Genomic DNA, 21,825 nt, shown 5'->3' with positions numbered 1-21,825 from the left:
GGCCGGGTGGTTGGGTGATACTTGGGTACGGTAATGGTAGTGCACAGAAAGTGCTGAGGCACTGAACGCGGCAGGACGATGCGCTAAGGCCTAGAGGGCTGCGGCAGCACAGCGCCCGGACTTTCCGAATTTCCTATCAGGGACACAAAGCGGCACGGGGTCCCAGCCCCGGTGTGGGGCCCGAGGCGGCGCCGCAGGGCCGGGGCCGCGGTTGCTGAGGGCCGGTCGCGGGGGAGGGGCAGACACCCGGCGGCGGTGCTGCGCCGTTCGGGCTCCGTGCTCCCCGCGCGCGGGCGGCGGCGGGTTCCGGGGCCGCGCCGTTCCGTGCCGCGCGGCGTTGTGGGAGAAGGGGCCGGCCCCGGCGTCTCCTCCCTGCGCCGGCTCCCGCCGCCCCTCCTGCGGCCAAGATGTCTGACATGGAGGATGATTTCATGTGCGACGACGAGGAGGACTACGACCTGGTAGGGCGCGGGGCTCCGCGGCGGCCTGCGGGGGGCGCGGCGCCGGCCGCAGCACCAGGCCGGCCCCCCCCGGGCCGCCGGGCGCCCTCCTCCGCCCCGCGGCTGCCGGGGGCGGGCGCTGCGCTCGGAGCAGGCCCCGCCGGGCCCCCGCCGCCTGTCCCCAGACGAACGGGGCCGGTGTCGGGTGTCGGGCCCGGCCGGCCCCGGGCCCTTCTGGCCCCCCGCGGGCGTCGGCGGCAAACTGAGGGGAAGCGCGGGGAAGGGAGCGGGGAGCGAGGGGACGCGGCCCGGCAGCTCGGTCCTCGTGTTCAACTTGTGGGGCTTCGGGCGTTAGCGAGGTTTTTGCTCTGCGGGGCTCGGGGCTTCTGTGGCGTGTCTAGTTGTGTTTTCACATCAGGTTTTGCTCTTAGCTCTTGCAGGTAAAAATAAAACGTAAGTGCTGCTTACAGGTAGCAGTAGACAGAGCAATTAGTCCAGGAAAATTGGAGAACATAATGAAATGGGATGTAACAAGTCTCTTCTTAATTATTAAAGCTTTTTTTTTTTTTTTTTTTTTTTTTTTTTTTTTTTTTTACAATTACCAAAGTGATTTCAAGGTGGGTTAATAAACGAAATAGTTGTCCTCTGAAACAAAAAATCTTTTCTGTGCTCTCTGTTCAGTTATAATCCCGTTGCCATAATCATATATTGGGGCTTGAGAGTCTGTTGGTTTTGTTTTTCTGAACTTTGCGTAAGTTCTTAGAACTGATGCATTTCTTAAAAACTCCATATAGTCGAGGATTAAGAGTCTATTTCATCTTTTTCACTTGAACTTGTACTCACAGTGCTGCACTCTCACTGAAAACCCCAGCTGCTTGCTTATGGAAGGCTTGTCTTGTAATGAATTATTTGATGACCATTGTTAATTACAAATTAACTTAAAAGACTCACCTGATTTCATTTGAAATACATTCTGGTCAATTTTTTATTATGAACAGCCCAGAATGGCTGGATGACACTGAACACAGAAAGAAAAGGAAAAAGTCTGGTTTTGTTTTTGAGATTCAAGTTCAGATGAGAGTGCTTGGTTGACAGGCATTGTCATCTATCTGTGTCAGTATTCCAGGATTAGTCTTGACATAATGCTCCCAATGATCTTCTACTTAACTCCATGAATGAATCCACAGATTTTTATAAAAGAGCTTCCTGAAGGAAGTACCCTGAGACCATTAAACATACTTTATGTCAGTTTAATCCAACATCAGTTTCCATTCATTTGTATTAACACTTAAATCCACGTACTGGTATAAAATACTGTGTTTTTTTTTTTTTTTTCCATGTGATACAGTCAAAGTAATACTAAACAGCAGAATTCATGTTGAATATACATGTTGTGAGAACTGGACATACAGAGGAATCATTGGAATTACATTTTTCAATATTTAAATGCATATATAAATTTGAATAAGTCAGTGCAACTCCATGCTCAAAATACATTCAGTCAGCTTTCACCCAGAATAATTGCTGGTGTGATGCTTTTTCTTTTTCCTGTGTTAAGTGTTTGCTCCGTTATTGGAAAAACCTTCCTGAAACTTCTTGCTTAGGGCACATGACTGCAGCTAACTCTCATGGAACATTTTTATTGTCATTTATTGCCTCTAGCCCAGACCTTCCCAAATTTAAAAATACCTCTTGTTAGGAGCATGTTCATTTCTTCTTTTCAGTATGTAAACCTCATCCAGGTAAACCATCAAACAATACTTACACTCCATTGTTAAATAGAACAGATTTTTTTTTTTTGTTTAGTTTGATTTATAACAGATCAAGGAAAGAAACAATTTAAGAATAAAGATAGCAGAACTAGTTTCTACATTCTTGCAATAACAAACCATGATTGTATGATGTTTTCAGATGTACTTCAGACTGTAATTGCAGTGTTCAACAAAATTGTTTTGGAAAATAGTTAAATAAACCTCTTCCGGAGACAGGGCCCGATTTCTTCCTTTCATGTAGATATAAATCTAATTCCATTAACAGAAGACTATAAGGGGATGGTTGGTTCTCAAGTTCAGTGTAAAAGCAGCTGCAGAAGGATGTGGAATGAAAAACTGAGTACAAGACAATACTCAGACAAGTACAGAACTGAAAACAAAGAGCATACCTGAGCGTTGGTAAATGTTTCGTAACAAATAGGAAGAGTGGCAGGAATTGCACAATGCACTAATGGATGCAGAAATAGATAGCTATTTTGTCAGGATACAGTACCTTCAAGTGTCCTAGGGTAACTGCTAGCATAAAAATAGTAGTGGGGAAAAAAAGTCCTAAGAAGTTTTTGTTAGTTTTTACTTAAGGTGGTTATGGCTGTGCCTCTTCAAATGTGCTTTTGACCTTCCCATTGAGTACAATCAGTCAGTTATGTTTAGTATGCAAATGTTTTGCATTTGAACTGAAACTCAGCTGATGTTCTGAAAGCCCAGCTCTTTCCCAGCTTCATCATCTTGGATTTTTTTTATAACCGGAGGAGTTACTACACTGCCTGTTACACAGACCATAGTTTACTGCTTCAGCTTAGTTGTTCACTGAGATAGAAGGCAAGGTTTTTCACATAAATGAATGACCTTAGCCACTCATACAGAAGTTAACTATCTGCTGGAGATCTTTCTATCAGCAACAAAAAACATTTATTTTTATGGGTGGATGAACCTAGCTCACAAGTTACTAATAATATATACTGACAGCTTTGATTATAACACGGATTATTGCACTTTATGCTTCAGTAAACAGAATAATGTTTACTGGTCATTATGAAAGCCACTGAATTTTAATTTCCAGTTTGATGCTGTTAGGTACATTCTGATTTCAGCCCCGGTTCTTTTTACTTGTTTCAGCTTGAGGGTGGAGAGGGAATGACCATTGTAACTACCATTTTTGTTTTCATTCTCAGACAGAGAACCGTGTTTAGAATTGTCTTTGAGACTAAACTCAGCCTTTCTCCAGAAATTGATCCTTGCAAGCAAAATGTTAGCACATTGACAGTTATTGTAATCCCTTGACTTTTTTGGTTTTTTTTTTTGTTTTAGATACGTAATGAATTTGTCTGTGGCATTCTTAATGAGACGTCTTATTATGCTCATTATTATTATGCTTATTATTCAACTTCAAAATTAATCTGGGGGAAGGTAGCCAAATACTGTTTGCTGAACAACTTGTCTGTTATGTAGTTGTATTATCTTAGTGACTTCAGGAGAAGAGCTTTGTACAATTCGCATGAAGACTTTTCACTTTTCAAGAGCAAAAGTGACATTGCCACAGGTTCATGAGGATCAGCATGGCTCAAATAAGGGCAACATGCTTTCAAATTACTGCGGGGTTCCCTTTTCGTGTTATATCACTATTAAGAAGTACGTGGTCATGCTTTTTATTTCAGGCTATCAGAAAGGCAAAATTGGTTCACTGTTTCTTTCCAACGCTGAGAAACATACTCCATTTCAGAAAGAATTTCTGTATGCTCTCAGACTTGATAAGCAGTCTCATCAGTAAAGAAAGGAAATTTTCCTACTTTATATTGATGCATTTATAATAGATACAATTGAAATTTCATGCAGATAGTTACCTCTTCCAGGGCTTTACATTTCAGTATTGCCATTATTTTTCTTAAATATGTGTAAATATGTATTGCAAGCAAGAGAGTGGTAAGGTGGCAAAACCGAGCATTCATAATTATATATTATGTATATATATATATAAATAATTCATAATTTGCTGGGGAAATACCAAATCAGGCAAATCCAGTTTATGCTCTTCTGTTTCTTTGTTATATTTAATTACATTAGTATGTGACTGAAAAAACATTCAGTGTGCTTTACAGAGGACATGGGATACACAGTTCTCTGAATTCATTACCATTCCATATTTTATATGGATTCAATGTGTGTGTCCTGATACTTTATTTTATGCAATTCTCTTTGGACTCATCCACAAACACAGAATTAATAAAGTTGGGGCTTATTTTCCTCATTACAATAATGTCTCAAAAGGAAGTATCGAGGCAAAAAACATGAGAATAATTAGTACATTCTTTTCAACTGAACATGGATAGGTTTGATGTAAGTTTTGATTATTGTTACTGGAAATATTTTAGAGAGAGATAGTATTTATCACTCTGTTCAGAACAGAGCTCCCTAGGATCTGATATGCAGCTCGGTGTTAAAATTAAGTAAATTAGATGTTAGTTACCCCGACATGGACTCTTAGGATGCCCAGAACTATAGGAGAGCTGTATGATAGTAGTGGGAAGAAAAGGCACTTTTTTCTGATACAGTTTACATGTCATAATACTTTTTTTTTTTTTTTTTTTTTTCCTTTCTGCAGTCTTCTGTCTCATTTCTCTGCATCTTCCAACTTCTGCTTGAGACAATAACACAAAGGCAGAATGCTGCCTTTCTGTGGAACTGCACTGGCCCCACTGCGAATCTCTGGCTTCACAGACTAATTATTCCTGGTGTCAGTAACAGGCTGTTACGAGCCCTAGTGTAAGCCAGCAGGCACTAGATGGCTTGCAGAGGTAGCAGATAGGAGCAGAAGAGTACTGAAGTTCAGAACGTGGAAACAAAAACCAGGACTACCAACGTGTGGCTGAGTAGTTGCAGGCTTGTCACACAAATCACTGTTGTTTTTACCCTCATGGTTTGTCTCGTTTTTTTTTTTCCTCCTTTTTTTGCACTGCGGTGTGGTTGCTTTCTTTTTATTCATCTGCCTGGATACCAGTGGTAAATGCACACAGAAACTGTTATTTGCTTTCTGGCCTGGGGCTTGGGGCCTGTGTGTTTGGTTGGTCACTGCTGGGGACAGTGCCCGTGAGCTGTGTGAAAATAGTGCATGTTCGTTTTAGATGAAATGTTCACAAAATTTAGCTGGCAAGCTAATAGATTAATGTACTGCGCAGTTGTTTTCAGAGTTTTTTCAGTTGGCCTCATTTTGGCATTTTTGTGTTTGGGAAAAAAAAAAAAAAAAAACAACAACAACAACAACAAACCAAACCCACATCACTAGTGCTCTTGCAAAATATCAGGTCCCTGCTCCAAATCCTAGAGTTAGACCTCCTAAATGCAATGGTTATGAAACAAAGTTAGTTGAAGTAAAATCAAATTTTTACCAGACTTGTTCTCAGAAACAATTGAACTTCACAAAAAAGAATGCTTTGAGTCATCCCAATGGTTGAAATTTGGTAAAATTACCAGCAATTGAAAATGACGGTAATAAGGGCTTTGTTGTTAGCAATACTTAGAGGATTAATTTCTACAGAAATAGAACTCTTTGTATTGTGTCTTTTGTGAGGAGCATATCCTCTGCATAGCTACTTTCCCTTTTTATTGAAAAAAGGTTTGCAAAGTAGTTTGCTTGCTGAACAACATATAGAAAGCAAAAGTTCAGGTTATTGCTCCACATGTAATATAGAATTCAGGGAAGTGCTGTAGGCAGGAGAGGAGAATTAACATCTAGTCAAAGGTGGTTTTCACAAAATACTGCTTTCTTTGCTTTTCACTTTATCAGGTTAGTGTGCCACTCTGTTCTGGAATGCCACAATCTGCTGTTAAATGTGGCTGATGGAGTGTTACAGTCTCTGAGTTGACATACCTCTGTCTGTGAGGAGAGGTGCCATGCTTCAAGAGCTTTATGCAATTTCTCTAGCGTTGTGTCCCTGTGTTGGGGTGGGACTGTTCTCTTAACCCAGCAGGGTGAGCCATCACCCAGGACTTGTGCAGCTAAGATGTAGCACACAGGTGCTTTTCTGTCTGTAAGTTATAATTAAGAGTATTTTTCACTATGCAGAATGCTAGATCTAGGTGGTATAGTTGAGATTTTTAGAGTTATGTCTAGCTATTCAACACAGAGTCTTGTGCGCTTCTATTTTGGTACTGCATTTGCGGGGGAAACGAACTTTCTAGGTGCAAGATGTTGAGTTGGGGAAATTGTTCGGGCAGGAGGCAGGGCAGTTAACAGTAATGAAGAGGATATGTTAGGTGTTCAGGATCTGAATTTATTGTTTAAAGAACTTTTCTGTTTTCAGTAGTAGGAAGGAAATACATCTTTTTCTTAGTTTGAACTTTGAGGAGACAGCTTCACACTTTTCAGTAGCAAGCATTTCAGGAGCAAGCATTGCTTCCAGCAGGAACTCCAGTGTGAATTCTCTTTTAAATTGCAAATGATTCCAGTCCGGGGTCTCTGACCTCTGTTTTTAGAAACATGTGTCATTGAGAAAAGCATGTTTCCAAAGATAGGAAAGGCCTATCTCCCTTACAGCTTTGAGTTACTATCAACATCCTAAAATTGATGTAAGGCAAATAGGCATCAACTAAAAGAAAAGCGTAGCTACAAGGATATAAAACGCTTCCTGTGATGAATTTCAAAGTGATTCCGTTAGGAAAAAAATAATCTATAAACTTACACTTATTCTTTATTATGCATTAATATTAGTATGAAAACAGCTTTATGAATATTTAAGTAGCATTAAGAGAAATGATCTGAAAAAGAGCTTCCTGCAGGAGTCCACATCCAGAATCACTGCCAGAGCCAAGATGAAAATTAGATGTTTCTGGCTTCAGCCTCACAGAGCCCATTGCTTCCTAAAAGGAATTAATTTAGTTTGCCTACCTTTTATCTTTAAAAATAGATACTTCTGCCAAAAATATGCTAAACTTCAACAATACAAAATAAACAAGGCATCAACTGACCTCACGTACCTTAAATGCAAGGTTGCTTAAGCTTTGGAAGTGGCCGCCTTCCTGAGGTGCCCCATACACTTCGAGCTGTCGACACCCTGTAGGTGTTGCATGGCTCCATCAGTGCTGGATCAATAGGGAAAATAAGCAAACCACAAGGAAAGTCTCCCTGGTGAAATAAGATAGTTGCTTGCTGTTTTCTTCGGAGTTTTCCATATTAAGTATGGGAATGCAGAAAACAGGCTTGTCGCCTTCCCTATGCTTTCCAGACTATTGATGGTTGTGAGTACAAATAAACGCATACGTGAGTACCTTGTCCACATGTAATGAGTGGAAATGTGAGCAATGTGTTCTGAAGGTTGGATCAGTGGCTCAAGGACCATGTTTATTAAAATTTGGGCCAACCGTGAGTTTCCAGAATTAATTTTTCCATTAGAATTTCAGAAGACTAAAGAGCTAATTTAAAACTTCTCTTCTACTGTGGCTTTGAAGAAGGAGTTGGCAATATATGAGTGAATGAAGGAACAGGTGTGTGTAGATGAAGAAGTACAGGAAAAGAAGAAATGGCAACTTAAAGAAGGGCACCTGAATATTGTTTCTGTTGGTAAAAGGGAAAATTACTGCAATGACAGTAACTTTGGACATTTAAACAGATTCTGTTAAACAGATCATCTCCTAATAGCTGAGCACTCCGTTGACAGAAGTTGGCTTAAAAATGCAGTGTCGTGAAATATTTTTGATTAGTGTAATAATTCTGAGGCTTACTTGAGATTTGACTTTGTTAGCAGTCCGTAATTGACACACAGCAATAGTCCTTCAACATAAAAAGATATAATAATTGCTTGTTGGCTTGGGTTTTTTCATCAGAAAAGCCCCAGGGTACTAAAAAGTAAAAATAAAAATAAAGGAATGGTAGGAGTTAAGTTCTTTAGTTTATTCGGTGGTAGTGTATGTGAGGGGTAATTGATTAAACTGTTGTGCCAGTGCTCCCAGCCCCCGCTGGAAGTATTAGCATTTTTCCCAATCAGTTTCTGCTGCTCAGCAAAGAAACAGCTGGTGTTACTGTTCGTATTTCCTCAGATGAGTATGGATCTTTAGGATGTAAAAAGGCAGATGAGGCATTTGTGGAGGCCTGTTAAACCCTCCGCTGCTGAATCATTACTTGTTTGGCAGCTCAGCCAGTGTCTTCGCTGTGGGTAGCAAAGGTCATGTAACAGAGCACCTTTTAGGAGACTAGTGGCCTTCGTGTTTGCTTCTCTCGTACAGAAATGGCATATACTATTAGGCATCTGTCCTTATGCAGCAAAATTGGCTGAATTTTAATAATACAGACTGTACTTGTCAGAAAGGCAGTCAGTTCATTAGCTCAGAAACAAATGTGTTGACGGGCAGGTGGTGGTGGATGGCAAGGCAGGCCTGGAGATGGAGGAGAGAGAATCATCTCAGGAGTACGTACCTGATACCTGCTTTGAAACTCAAGATTTTAGTATACAGGCTTTCCGTGTCATGCATCTTACTACAGTTTACCTATTTTCAGTGAAATATTAGATGTTCCAAACCTTATTTTCTTCCTGTTTTATAATGTTTGTTTTTTTTTTTTTTTCCTGTCTTTTATGTAGGAATATTCTGAAGACAGTAATTCTGAACCCAATGTGGATCTGGAAAATCAATACTACAATTCCAAAGCTTTGAAGGAGGATGATCCAAAAGCAGCACTAAGCAGTTTTCAGAAGGTTTTTTTCTTTATATTATCTCTCATTTTTATATTCTGTAGACTGCAAGTATATTCAATACATATTTTTAAATATTTGCTTATGATTTGAGATATTTTCTTTAATTGTAAGAGTAATGTTTATATTTTAACTTGCTAATGTGCTAAGTTTATCAATGGACTACTTGGATTCCTAGCTGACTGCCTTTCAGGATCATGCTTAGGGAGCATAAGTAGGACAATAGGCTAGTCCTATTTTTTACAGAACTGAGTTTTTAATCTTCAGAATTGACTAGGTTAATTAGTCCTAAGTGTGTTTTCATGTGTCAACTATAGAAACTAGATCAATTTGTGTTTTAAAATAAAGTGGCATTTTCCTCAGTGTTTTACATAGTGTTTGGGTTGCTATATGAATTCAAAACTTTAAATGAGTAAATACTGAATGACTGTTTCTTTCCTTCATGTCAGTATTAAATTTTTAATGTGCAAACACCATCACAAGAAATCAACACATTAGCTATAACTTTTTAAGGAAAAAAGTTCTGCGTCTTTTGGCTTATTTATAGTGCGTAGCAGTATTTATATACATGATTTCAAAACGAAAAAAACTTATAAAACTTGACTTGACTATGATATTATTGAAGACTGCAACCTAGAAGTCTTCCTGATATGTAAAGAAAGTATAGCAATTCAGAAGTGTTCATTCTTTGAATAATTTAGTTGGGGAGTTGTTTGAGTCATTTTTGGGTGGTGTTAAAACTTTTTCATGCATATATATTCATGGAATGGTGCTAAAGTTTTTAGTGTTTGATGTTAGATAACAACAACAACAAAAAAACTATTAATAACAAATCACCATCCCTACATCACCTAAGGTATGAAAAATAATAAGATACCTGTCCCTCTCTAACTTCCTCAATAATATTAAGGGAGAGTGGAACTGAAGAACATGGCAGAGTAAAACATTTCTTATTATGAAATTTTTATAAAGACTGTTTAAAAAAGACTGTTTCTATTTCAGGTTTTGGAGCTTGAAGGTGAAAAAGGAGAATGGGGATTCAAAGCTCTGAAACAGATGATTAAAATAAACTTTAAATTGGTAAGAATTTCCGCTGTCACTTGAGAAGAAATGGTTTAAATACAGATCTGATCCAGAGGTCTTAATTTATTGTTCAAATTTATGGCTATGACATCTAAATCTGCCAGAACTTGTCATTCACATACTTTAATGGCTACTACAGGCATGGCAGAGAGATTTTGTGGCGGTTGCAAATCCAAGGCAAAATGGATGCAAAATACCTGCTGTAGTCAGCTGAGACTCTGAGTGTCTGACACTCAGCCCGTGCTATCCTCAGGTAGCACACCATTGCAAACTTGAACATTTCTATATATGTGTACTTCCCCAGAACAAATAAGTGAAAGTACTTTTATGCTACGTATGTGACCATTCCAAAAGGTTTTATAGCCATTTCTATTTTTTTAATAATGATAAATATTTTAAATATCCATTCTATAGAGTCTTGCTGAAGTTAATCCTGATTCTGCTGCTTATGAATAAAGTGCTGATGTAAAAGTTCCTCGCAGCAACCATTACTGCCTAGCCTTTCTGTTATGCTTCGTTTTCTGTGTGTGTTCCAAGATGTAACTTATTTTTTCATCATTAAGACAAAAATATAACAGTTTTGGTTTTCTTTATAGACTAACTTTCCTGAAATGATGAACAGATATAAACAGCTATTGACCTACATACGGAGTGCAGTTACAAGGAATTACTCTGAAAAATCCATCAATTCTATTCTTGATTATATCTCTACTTCCAAGCAGGTTAGATCATCAGTTCATCCATTGGTGGTTTTACTTTTTGCATTCTTAATTGTGGACTTATTTGTATATATGGTGGTCATGTTTGTTTGTTTTTTGACCTTATTAGAGAGTGTTCACAATATTAATTTTTCATCGTATTCTAACTGTATTTCCCACATCTAATGGTTTCTATGAATATACATAACTTTTTAAAAATTAATCTTTTGGTTCAAGAGGGTTGAATTATTTTTTGGCAGTTTTTATCTGGAATTGTGATGCTAATAAGTAAAGTAAATATTTTTTTAGCATTGTAGCTACACACTAGGTGGCTTTTCAAATATAACTTGCAATTATACAATACTTTTGGGGGGGAAAAACGTGAAAAATTTTGCAGTGAGGTGTTGGTGTTAAATATTTTCTTTTGAGTGTGCTGTTCAAGCTAGGTACATGTTTATAGAGAGACATTCCAGCTCCTTTACTTCAGTGCCATGTGCAGATTTACAGAAAACTTACCTAAATTACTACTTTGAAGTAGTACCTGCATATAGAAGATCATTGGTCTTCAGGGATGATTCCTTTGTCATTATCCCAGTCCTTCCTGTCCTGCCACTTAAAAGAAATGGAAGTTGAGTAGATGAAGGATGGTTTACTTTTAAGGTCTAAAGGATTGACTTGGGCTGTACGTTGTTGACAGAGTTTTTGGTGTGAATGCACTTGGAACCAGACTTGGAGGGAACATCAATTCACATTCATTCATACCTGCAGATGTGCTATTCCAAAAAAAAGAATAGTGGCCAGAAACTACTGAATTCTCTGTAGAACCTTTGTTAAAGGTTGCATTCAGCAGTTAGATTTCCGTTTTGGATATTGTATTTTAAGCAAAGAAATATTTCGATGTGCTGAGAGCTTTCTTTCACATGGTGTTGGTAGCTTAGAATGCAGAAGGCATCTTTGTCTATTTCTCTTCATAAATTTATTTTCTACATGATACGTAGATTACTATTTTTTTTTATTATTTTATTTTATTTTGTTTTTTTTAAGTAGCAGCAATGCCCATTAATGTTTGTCTTTAGTTACACAATGTAAGAATTTTATTATGTAAGACTGGCTTCTGTAAGGTAGCTTTCATTTTGAACTAGCATGAAGGATGATTGCAAATCTTAAAATGTGAATGCTTTTTAATATCTATTTAATATAAGGAAAGGAAATTTTCTTAGTGTTGTTACTTATGCTCTTTTTACATTTTAATAAAATGCAGATACCTTTCTTGTTTTGAAGTTCAAGCATGCACATTTAGTTTGTTCAGATTGACATTATTAACAGGTACAAATTTGCTGTTTACAATTATAGAATTCTGATTTTTTATGTCAGATGGATTTGCTTCAGGAATTTTATGAAACAACACTTGAAGCTCTGAAAGATGCTAAGAACGATAGATTGTGGTTTAAGACAAATACAAAGGTAAAATATATAACTCATTTTTTGCTTTGCTTTGTGACACCTTCAGCTAAATTTAATAAACAATAATTATGAAATCTTAGTAGATCTTAGTACTTGAACTTTTTTTTTTTTATTACAGCTTGGCAAATTATATTTAGAACGAGAAGAATACGGAAAGTTACAAAAGATTTTGCGCCAGCTGCATCAGTCATGCCAGGTATCTTTATACTCTAATCACTGTAGCTTTGTAAACAGCATTGATTTTGTTACATCAGTTGTTGGCCTTTGAGGCATGTTGTTGAGCTTTTTTAGTATAGAGGAAAGAAATGTTATACTTGCTTTATTTTTCTGTTTGTTAACATGAATGAAATGTGATTTGAAAAATGTTTTATTCCTTACTTAAGGATGACTTTAAAAAATAATTCATAACTATTGATTAAGTTTCATCTTGGCCATGTACGGAAAGGATAAGCACATACAAATAATCTAAAATTGTAGATGTTTAGTTTAAAATATAGCAAAGATTCCAAACGAGCGTTACTGCAAACTGAAGCTAGAGTTATTATTTTCCAAGGTGGAAGGGAAAAAAATAGCTGTGCAGCCTGCTGTGCCCTGTGCCTGTTTGTGCCCCCGTTATTTCCTCCACCATGGAAAAAGGGTTAAAAATATCTGGGAATTGTTTCTGTCATAGGCAGTAGAATAGTTGTATGTATCACACACACACACACACACTATATATATATAAAATATATATAGGTTTGTCTGTATAAGTCATTTTGTTTGTATACTGAGAGAGTGTGGGTTTTTTTGGTGTTTTGTTTTAAGGAGAGTGGAAGAGAATAAAGAACAAAGTTCTTAAAGTTGTTTTAAGGCAAACAATTAAACAAAAATACTGACTTTATTAAAGAAAGGGCTTGAGAATTTGGCCAAGTGGCTGGAGTATTATGTTTTGTGTTTTATATTTATATCAAAATTTAAAGTTTTCAGGCAAATCCTTATTTTTGATAGGAAATTAGTGAGAGTATTTGGTAATGCGTTTTCTGTCAGTGTAAAACTGAAATCACTGTTCTCTTAAAATTTCACAGTATTTATTACTTAATCTATCCTAGACTGATGATGGGGAAGATGATCTAAAAAAAGGTACTCAACTATTGGAAATCTATGCTTTGGAAATTCAAATGTATACAGCACAGAAAAATAACAAAAAACTTAAAGCACTATATGAACAGTCATTGCACATCAAGTCAGCCATTCCTCATCCGCTGATCATGGGAGTTATCAGAGGCAAGTTAATCTTGTATCTTTCATTTAATTTGTTGTATATTAGCTTAATGAAAATCTGATAATTAATGTTTTTTTCAGTTTCAACTAGAAAGACAAAGGATCTTGTAGGTTCATAGGCAGACAAACCCTAGGGGAATAAGGGACTACAAATGCTGAGACTATGGGATTGTTGCTGCTCTGGTGCCCAAGTACCAGATACATTGCTCAGCCAGACAGAACAGTTGGCTACATATAGTGCAGGAGAGAAGCAACAGAAAACGTGGGGAAGACCTGAGCTGTTTGACTCCATGGCAGGCACCAAAGGATAAATGCACAAGGCTTGACAGGCTGCTCGTGGAAGGGACTGCTATTTCTGTAGTCCCCTTTTGTAAATGTGTGCCATCATCTTACTCTGGTATAGGTACTTGCAGTAGTTGGTGCTTCAAAAATAAAAGGAAATGAAGAGCGTTTCTCAATTTTTATGTATAATTTTGTTCAATATTTTGGGAAAATTCCATAAATATAGGAAGCACGTTGCCCTTAAAATCAAGGCAGATTCCATTATTTTATTTTATTTTTTTTACAGTATTTTAACATAAGGTTAAAATAATTACTGGCTGTGAGGATTAGTGTTCTTTTACATTTATAGTGTGGGTTGGGCTTTATTTTTTTTTCTTCTTTGGAAAAGGTTTGTTGAAATGGCAATGCTGTATGTGAAGGCCCTAGTGCTTTTTTTTTCCTAGTAATTTTAGAGAATGAAAAGACTCCCAAAAATATTTCAGTGATCTATTTAGAAGTAGCATGGAACTTTTTAGTACAATTATTGTAGTCAGCAACAAGCACGCAATGTTCTTTTTCTCTTCATCTGTGTTTTCTTTTCAGAATGTGGAGGCAAAATGCACTTAAGAGAAGGAGAGTTTGAAAAGGCACATACTGATTTTTTTGAAGCATTCAAGAATTATGATGAATCAGGGAGCCCCAGAAGAACCACTTGCTTAAAATATTTGGTCTTAGCAAACATGCTGATGAAATCTGGAATAAATCCGTTTGATTCTCAGGAGGTACTTTTAGAGATATGATTAAGTCAATTAGACATATTGTCCTATTTTTGTCCTTTTTTTTTTTTTTTGTCTTTGCTGAGTTGATAGGGATGTTACTCTAAATATGACAACAGAAAAAAATATTTTAAATCTGAACATTGTATCATGCTTTCTGTTCTTTGTAGGCTAAACCATACAAAAATGATCCAGAGATTCTAGCAATGACGAATTTAGTAAGGTAAGATTTTTATTTGGGGGTGGGGGGCGAGGCTGGGGAGGAGAGAACTGTAGTGTCCACACCAGGAATGGAATATTTTTAGAGGTGGTCTTCTCTGCACAATAAACACTTCTTTCTTTTTTTTTTTTTATGTATAAATATGGGGAAAATATTTGTGGATTGGTTGTTTTTTTTATTTACTATGACGTATCTAAGTATCTGTACTGTACCAGAAGCATGCTGTTATCCTCTACTATGATGTGCAATCACAAAACTCATTTTTTTCCTTAAAGATAGTTGCGTTACCTAATACTGCAACTGCACTTTCAGCTTTGGCAGATTAGATTAGAGAAACTGAAGTGATTGATAGCTCATACTAAAGATAATAGAATAATTGAATGTATGGATATTTCACAATTATTAAAGGGGGTTCATAATTTAGGAATATGAAGTGAATTTCTCAGGTGTTCTCCAGCATCCTTCAAATACACATAAATATCAAAAGAATGTTTCATTACCTCTTTGAGGCAACTGTGAAGTGAGGACTTTTAGGGTATTAAGATCATCAGATGAAATAAATGGAACTGAGGTAGTCTTTCTATATCGTGCTATGAAGCTAACCTGTTCCATCCACTCTACCCACCTTTGCTTTATCAAGTTAAAAAAAAAAAAATAACAAAACATAGGAGAACTTCATACCTTTTCATTGTGTAAGAAGTAACGTGCTTGCATTTTAAAATACACGGTCAATGTCAGGTTGGAATGAACCTTGCTGTGATATGTGATATACAGTGGTGCTGCACCATTGTATACGTACAAATCGTTTTTGAAAGTTTATTCATTATTGACATAATAAACTGCCAAATTGTTTACTCATCATTAAGGGAATATTTCCACTTCAGACTTGTCTATTTCACTTTTATAGTTTCCTGTGAATTTGAGGCATAAGGAACTCGAGGTGGCCTTACCCAATCTGATTTTATTCATATTTCCTAATTTATAACTTTTATCTTGACATTTGAGTATAACTGCTGCTTTAAAGTTAATAATACAATTAAAGTGGTGCAAAGAAGAAATATGCAGGAGATAAAAGCAATTACAAAGATTCCAATTGTGTTTTTCATTCTTCTTATATTCTACATTGGGAACTTGAATGTGTTACATACGGTATAAAAGAGACTTCTGGAATAAACAGTAACATATACTTAACTGAGATTCTATTTAATTGTGAAGTACAGTTAATGGTTTCATGTGATAGAATGTCGTACACTCATGTGACTACGTTTATAAATTCTTCAAGTTCTGCCTTAAACTTAACTGGTCTTTTTCTTTCCCCTTTAACTGATAATCAGGGATTACTTTTTTTTTTTTTTTTTTTTGGCCAATTTGTACAATTGAAAATATACAGGGACCGTAACAGCAAAATAGATGTTGCTTTTAAAGTGTTTTATCTTACTATTAAGCAAAAACTGAAAACATGTATTGACCAGTACATCTTTGAGGTTAAATACTGTTAGCCAGTAGCTTAGTATAACTAAGCCTGGAAGTTTGATTGGTGAGTAGATAGTCCCTATTACAGCTGACAATTCCTCTAAGAAAAGATAATAGATGGGAATTTTAAGACTGTTATATTTGAAGAAAATGGCTTTGTTTCAGTGGTTACAGCTCTTACCATTAAATGATGTCAAGGTACCACTACTGAACAATAACTGGTGTCTAAACTACCTTTGTTTAGTCACCTTTTCTCAGATAACAGTTGAGCAATTAAACTGAAAATACACTATAAATAAAAATCGAAGCAGTAATAGGCCAAAATTACCGATGGTTAATCCTGGAAGTCAGGCGTTTCTTCCATCTTCCAATATTTTCAGAATTCAGATTAAGACATTCTAGAAAGAACAACACCTCCCGTGAAATCTTTTTACCTCTTATTTTCTACATAAAATAGGGCTTCATGAAGCCAAAATAGAAGTAATACTGTCCAAAACTGGCTGGGCTTAGGGTTATTTTAATTTTTAATTTTTTTTTTGTACAAGGATTTGGAAAACAGAGCACACTTGCAGAAGAACTCAATATTCTTACTATAGTTTTGTAAATGTTACCAAAAATTGGAACTGGAGAAAGGTCATTTCTGTGGCATCTCAACTTGAAATAGCTTTTGTTTACACAGATTCTGAATATAATTATTTATCACCAACACTAAATAACTTAATATAGATTTTTACAAGATGCAGAATGAAGTCTTATGAGTCTGGTTTTAATTTTAAAGACAGTAATTCAGTCTCCCATTTTTCTGAAGTGCCTATCAGAACAACGACATCGCTGAATTTGAGAAGATTCTAAAAACAAATCACAGCAACATCATGGATGATCCCTTCATAAGGGAACACATTGAAGGTATTTTTGCAGGCTATTTTAATCCTTTTTTCACTGCTTGGTAAGATTTTTTTTTTTATTATTTTCTCTTTGGCAGAATGAGAATTCTTTGTGATTCTGCTATTTTGCTTGCAGACAATTACTGCTTATGCCCATACTGCTTATGGACAATTCCTTTACTGTTTCCAATTTCAAGTTGGTCATGGCCAACAGGCATACAGAGGAAAGTTAAGAATTGCAGGAATAATGAATAAACTTCTAGCAAGAGAGGATATTCTAAGATAATATCTACAGTGGTTTTAGGCACTGAATATTTTGAGGTGTGTCCACCCTCATTTATAAAGAATTAAGTGACAGCAACCCTTAGTTGTAAAGGCTGTGTCAGTCTTAACAGTTAGATGTTCACTAGTTGATAAGGGAAATTTTCTGCTGCAGATGAAAGATATAACATGTAGACAATGTAATGAAAGTTGGATTAATAAATGTGTAGCAACAAAATATGTATATATACGTTAGAAGGTATTGTTACATAATTCTAATGTATATGTTGAAAACAGTGGTTGGATTTATAATACCTATACTTAATAAAATGGGAACACACTAAAACCTGCCCATCCATTTCATTGCTATGACAAAATAAAATTATCCACAGCACTTAGGTAAGTACTAGTATCTTACACTAGTATCTAAGAGAGAATGTAAAAGTCTCTCTACTTGAATACAGCGTTCATTTTTCAAGTAACTACTGTTTTCATCAAGAGTAGGACTTATTGTGGAATTGCCAGATCAGTTGGATAGCTACATGAAAAGAGTTAAATCCAGAGACCTGGTTTTCTTATGCTTCTTGTTTGTAAAAGAGAGCACAGCAAACAGCAGGGAAAACTAAATATAATCCCTCTACTGCTGTTACATGTCAACTGCTGGTAAGCTTCAAAGTCTTGTAGGGAAACTCAGTAAGATTAGAGAGATGGATTCTTAAAGAAGGGAGTATAACAGAACTGGAAAGCAAGAAAAGGAGGACAGTTGAATTAAAGGGCAAGGGAACTTGAATTTCACCCCTTCTATGACAATGGTCTGCAGGGGAAAAAAAAAAAAAACGCTCCTCTTTTTCAATCTGTAGTGATACATAGTGCATGTTTATGTTTGTGATGCTTACATACCTTGTGTTGTTGTTTAATCTCTTATATTGAGATGTTATATTGAGATGCATAATCTGGTCTTCAGTATTATTTTTCATTATATAAACAGTACTTGCGTAACTGGTTAGGTAAAAATGGATTTAGCTTTTTTTCTATTAATTTACAACGGTAATTCATGCTTTCATTTTATACAAAATTATTTTAATGTAAAAATTACTAAAACAATAGCTGCAATACCATACCTAACCAAAATCAGTCACTTTATGAAGGCTCTGTTTTTATCATTCTTCTGTTCCTCATTGTAATTATGCCATTAGGCTCTGACCTTTATCTTACAATATTAATACTTCTCATGAAGTTAAATGCATGCAGGCTTAAATTTCAGAGCCTTAAGAATACCTCTTTTTGCTTTAGTACAGTGCAAGCGTTACAGCCATAAATTAGAGGGACAGATGTACCATGTAGTAACCTTCATGACTTAGGCAATTAATTTGAATCATTAAAGTTTTTACTAGGGAATACATTGCTCTCTGTTTGAACAATTTTCAGCTTTAACTATCCATCATCAGAGTTGTGTATTGCCATACTGTCCCTGAAGGAAAGAGGATCTCTATTTTGTTGTGTTTCTCCACCTCACTAAATTTGACAGTACCTACGACCTAAAAAGATCTTGGTATTTAGGATATCCTTCTATAAGGAGCTGTATTGCACCCTTACTTAAATGCCATTGTTTTTACAGTTTTGTTTTTCTTTTTTTACAGAGCTTTTGCGAAACATCAGAACACAAGTGCTTATAAAATTAATTAAGCCTTACACAAGAATACATATTCCTTTTATTTCTAAGGTATGTATTAGTGGAGCCTTACATTTGCTTAAGTAAATGATTAATTATGAATAAAAGTTCTTAAATAAATACAGTGGTTCCAGAAATAGAACATCTAAAATATAATCTAAACTGTAACATTGTACTGATGCAGTCCTGGCAGCTTTGCAGTGTGAAAATGTAAATTTAAGGCATCTTCCAAATGCTTTTTATAATATGCACTGTGACATATTTCTTAAAAACTCAATTACCATACTCTACTTGGTGTAGAAAAAGACTTTTCTGAAGAAAAGTATAAAAAGTGAAAATAAATTCTATTGATATAAAAATCCAAATTTTAATCTCGTGTTCAAAAGATATTTTCATGTCTGTATTTTAAGACTATAAGACTAGAACTACTGATTTCATTCTCTAATCTGGAAGGAGCAAAAGCAATAACTGACAATAGATGTACGTTTCCATCTCCTGTGAGACTGATTTTTCTCAGACTTTGTCTGATTTTTCTTGCAAAAATTCACAGCATTCCAAAATATCTCATGAAATATGAAATAAACCTGATAGTTATGTTTAACTTGTAATAGCATAATATCCTTTCAGAACTTTTTCATTTCCAGAATTTACTTGAGCAAAAGATCCATTTAGCTCTCTAAATGGTTTTGAGCATAGGCTAATTCTTTTCCGATGGTTATTGCCTTATTTCATCTTGCGGTGTGTTTTTGTTTTGTTCGTTTGTTTTAAATACAGTCAGCAAAGGGACTGTTTTCTGGAGCTTCCAAAAATGTTGGTTTAGCCTCCTCAGCCTTATCTGAGAGGTTACTTTCTCTTGATCATTGGCCATATATGCTTTGGGTGGAGTTCTTCTGCTTGACAGATCATTATTGAATTAATTCTTTCAAACATTAAGAAACATACGTCAAAATAAATTCTACATAAGAAAATAAAGACTGGAAGGATTTAATTTTGCAAACCAGAATACCAACACAATGAGATTTCTTTTTATTTTAGGAGTTAAACATAGATGTAGCTGATGTGGAAAGCTTGCTTGTGCAGTGCATATTGGATAAGTATGTACTTTCTTCTTGTTTACTGATCTTTGGTTACTTTAAAATAATTAAAGAATATTATAAACAACAAAGTATTTCTGTGCTTTATGACAATATTGTTTGACTCTAAAACCAAAAAGTAATGATTTTGACTATTATTTGCTTGGCAATAAAGCAATAAAGTATATTTGTAAGATGTGAGCCAAGAGAATTAATTATATACAGAGATTGAGTAGCATGTTTTTTTACTATAATTTTAAATTACACGAGAAATTACTTGCATTGTAATGAGATTATGAAAATGATATATTCTTAGTAAATGCTGCTTATACCCATCTATATTTTCAAGTATACTTTCAAGCTGATAATTTTTTTTAGTAGTCTGTTCTCCGTGACTGGAAGAGCTCAACTACGATTTGTAAAATCTTTTTTTGGAAGGTAGCTTGTTACATCTACTAGGAAAATACTATCCATATATGGGTTCGTATTTTAATTTCTTTGTATATGAATCGCCATAATTTGTGATGCCATGTCATTGAAGAACTGTTTACGTCATATTGCTTCAGACTTAATATGTGGGTCATGGCTTAGGCAAGTAAGATACACATTGCGCAATGAATTAGTTAAATTGGTTTCTAAATGGGCTGACAACTATAAAAGGCATTACTACACGGGATAGTTGAATTCTGAAATGGACACTGTCTCTCTCTCTTATGTAAGAAGACCTCTTATTTTACCTTTTGATTATTGTTTTCTCCTATTTTCATGTGCATTAAAGATTTATAGATATTTATTCATTTCCTTTTAGCACTATACATGGCCGAATTGATCAAGTCAACCAGCTCTTAGAACTGGATCATCAGAAGAGAGGTGGTGCACGGTATACTGCGTTAGATAAATGGACCAACCAACTAAATTCTCTCAACCAGGCTGTAGTCAGCAAGCTGGCCTAACAGAAAACAAGCTTTCACAAATGTACTTAAGGCAACAGTGCAGTGATGTAAACCTTAAAAGAACTGGGAATGGCAAAACTACTGTCGGTTGGTGTGCCCTGAAATTATTGGAGTTACGGCAGAAGTGCTTTTTTGATCAGCTGGTTTGTGTTTTGCTGCTGCATTTATCCCAAGAAAAAAAAAACAGCTTTAATCTCCAGAAGAAAACCAAAATGCCACGGGATTTATGCTGTGTTGACATCTTGCCCTAAACACACAACATCCTAATAATTTGTCAAAGGGCAATTAATGACCAGAGAGAAGATTTTTGTCATGATTTTAAAAACACTGACATGTTACTGTTGGTTAAATTTAAACATGTTTTACCTGCAGAAATTCTCTCACAGAAATAACCTGCAATAACTTGAAATGCATACCCTATTGAACACTTCCTTTTCTCATGTATAAATTGAAATGTTTGCTGCATTTTGCAAAATGTCAGTTCTCCAAAAATGTGTCCATATATTTCTGTACCTGCAGTGTAGTAAAGGTTTAGAAGAAACCCCATAATTATAGTGGCATACTGTCACTTAGGTTTCAAGCAGCAAAATAAACAGTGCAGTTCAGAAATTGTACAGTTTATTTCTTGACGTGCTTTCATTATACTTGATTTTTACTTTATTTTATTTTTAAAAGAAGATAGGGATTACTTCATTCTCACCTCACATATGAAGGACAATAAGGAGATTTTAAGGCTAAACCTTGGTATGCGTGCCATTTATTTTTTTTTCCTTGAAGTAGTTAAATATAAATACTAAAAAGTTCAAGAGCTGACATTTAGCAGTCTGGCTAAGATTTTTATCTTGCAAGATGGTG

General features: G+C 35.9%; 1 protein-coding gene across 4 annotated transcripts; it reads left to right on the top strand.

Annotated features, from left to right (window-relative positions):
• Positions 1–311: 311 nt before the first annotated feature.
• COPS2 (COP9 signalosome subunit 2) lies at positions 312–21,584 on the top strand. 4 transcript variants are annotated; one of them, XM_082769181.1, is made up of 13 exons: positions 312–461; positions 8,782–8,895; positions 9,895–9,972; positions 10,572–10,697; positions 12,048–12,137; positions 12,256–12,333; positions 13,226–13,400; positions 14,262–14,440; positions 14,605–14,657; positions 16,936–17,033; positions 18,913–18,995; positions 19,980–20,038; positions 20,826–21,584. In XM_082769181.1, exons 1-13 carry the CDS (start codon positions 408–410, stop codon positions 20,968–20,970), a joined length of 1,332 nt encoding a protein of 443 aa, XP_082625307.1. In that variant the 5' UTR covers positions 312–407; the 3' UTR covers positions 20,971–21,584. The 4 variants fall into 4 exon arrangements, with proteins under 4 accessions (XP_082625307.1, XP_082625306.1, XP_082625308.1 ...); XM_082769180.1 differs by having other exon boundaries at positions 12,027–12,137; XM_082769183.1 differs by lacking the exon at positions 312–461 and adding an exon at positions 708–893 and having other exon boundaries at positions 12,027–12,137.
• Positions 21,585–21,825: the final 241 nt, after the last annotated feature.

The sequence above is a fragment of the Aythya marila genome (genome assembly GCF_965140915.1).
Source record: "Aythya marila genome assembly, chromosome: 11".
Taxonomy (NCBI): domain Eukaryota; kingdom Metazoa; phylum Chordata; class Aves; order Anseriformes; family Anatidae; genus Aythya; species Aythya marila.
This window is presented reverse-complemented; position numbering and strand designations above follow the sequence as displayed.